The sequence below is a fragment of the Fonticula alba genome (assembly GCF_000388065.1).
Source record: "Fonticula alba strain ATCC 38817 unplaced genomic scaffold supercont2.4, whole genome shotgun sequence".
NCBI classification, from domain to species: domain Eukaryota; order Rotosphaerida; family Fonticulaceae; genus Fonticula; species Fonticula alba.
This window is the reverse complement of record NW_009242974.1, coordinates 1245198-1246333: the sequence shown is the minus strand read 5'-3', so window position 1 is coordinate 1246333 and position 1136 is coordinate 1245198. Positions and strand designations below refer to the sequence as shown.

At 62.1% G+C, this 1136-nt stretch overlaps 1 protein-coding gene across 1 annotated transcript in view; it reads left to right on the top strand.

Moving 5' to 3' along the window:
* The window catches only part of H696_02806 (hypothetical protein), a gene marked incomplete at both ends in the record, with an annotated part of 8964 nt that overhangs the window by 4511 nt on the left and 3317 nt on the right, over window positions 1–1136 (top strand). Inside the window, 3 exons of the mRNA XM_009496707.1 lie at window positions 428–553; window positions 676–779; window positions 876–989. Coding sequence (XP_009494982.1) covers window positions 428–553; window positions 676–779; window positions 876–989 — 344 coding nt within the window. The remainder of the gene's footprint in view (window positions 1–427; window positions 554–675; window positions 780–875; window positions 990–1136) is intronic.

The window sequence follows — 1136 nt, the reverse complement described above, 5'->3', positions numbered from 1 at the left end:
CCCCCCCCCCCCTCCCGAGAGCGAGTGATGGCATAGTCCCCCCATTCACCTGCCTATGCAGGGGATGAGGGGGGCGAAGCAGGAGCATCTGGGGCACGCGTCATCTCTTTTCCCTGGCCATCTGGCTCGGGCTATCTTTGCCGGTTGTAGGGGTGTTGATTTGATCGGGCGCACCTCGGCATTTCGGCGGGGGAATCAGTCCCGCGGCTGGATAGCCGCTGACTACTCCCCTTCCCCTCCCCTCCCCTCCTCCCCCCCGTCCTTCCTCTTTTTGCTGTCGCCTATCCCTTCCCCCCTTCCCCTCTTGCGCCTTCCTCGCCCGCGCGCCGCCCACCCGCATCGCCACTCGGCCCCCCTGGCCCACCCTGTGTGCTCTTGCCCGCATCCGCGCCTCGCCCCGCCATGCAGCCCGAGATCCCAATAGCAGACCACCTGAATTATACGCCGCAATTTCAGGCCGAGTTATCTGTATCGACGGCACGCGCTCGTTCTTCACACGAGCGCCTCAACCGGATATGTCTGCTGATTAGCCGGCAAAAGGAGCTGCAGAATGGTGTGCCTGAGCATGTGCTCTTCTCCCGGCATCCGACCAGAGGCTAACATCCCTTCCCTCTGCCCCCCCCCCCTCCCCTCCCCCCACGCCTCTCCCTGCCCGGCCACTGCCCAACCTGGCAGAGCTCTGCTCCATTGAGCGTCTCCTGTCGCAGGAGCTCCTCCTGGCTTCGGCCGAGGATCTCCAGCACCTCGAATCGCCGATCCTGACGGACATTGTGAAGAAGGTTCGTCACGCGTTCTCCCACTTTGCCTTGCGTGGAGCTCCATGCCCCGGTCTCCCCTCTGTCCATCTTTCTTACATGCCTTCCACCCTTGGCCAGACTTCTTCCTACATTGAGCAGGTGGAAAAACACCGAGTCATGTACTGCCAGCAGGCCTCTCTCTCGGTGGATAATCTATCCAAGCTGCTGGATAGCAATTCAAGTCGCCTCAATGTTCGTGTGCTCGCCCTTCGCCCACTTGACCCCTCCTTCTCCCCCTCTCCCCCTCTCTCCCTTGGCGATTATCTCCTGTTCTCACCCCCCCCCCCCCCCCCGCAAATCTAATCCCCGCAATCCGACATGAGTAGATGCTCCGAAGCG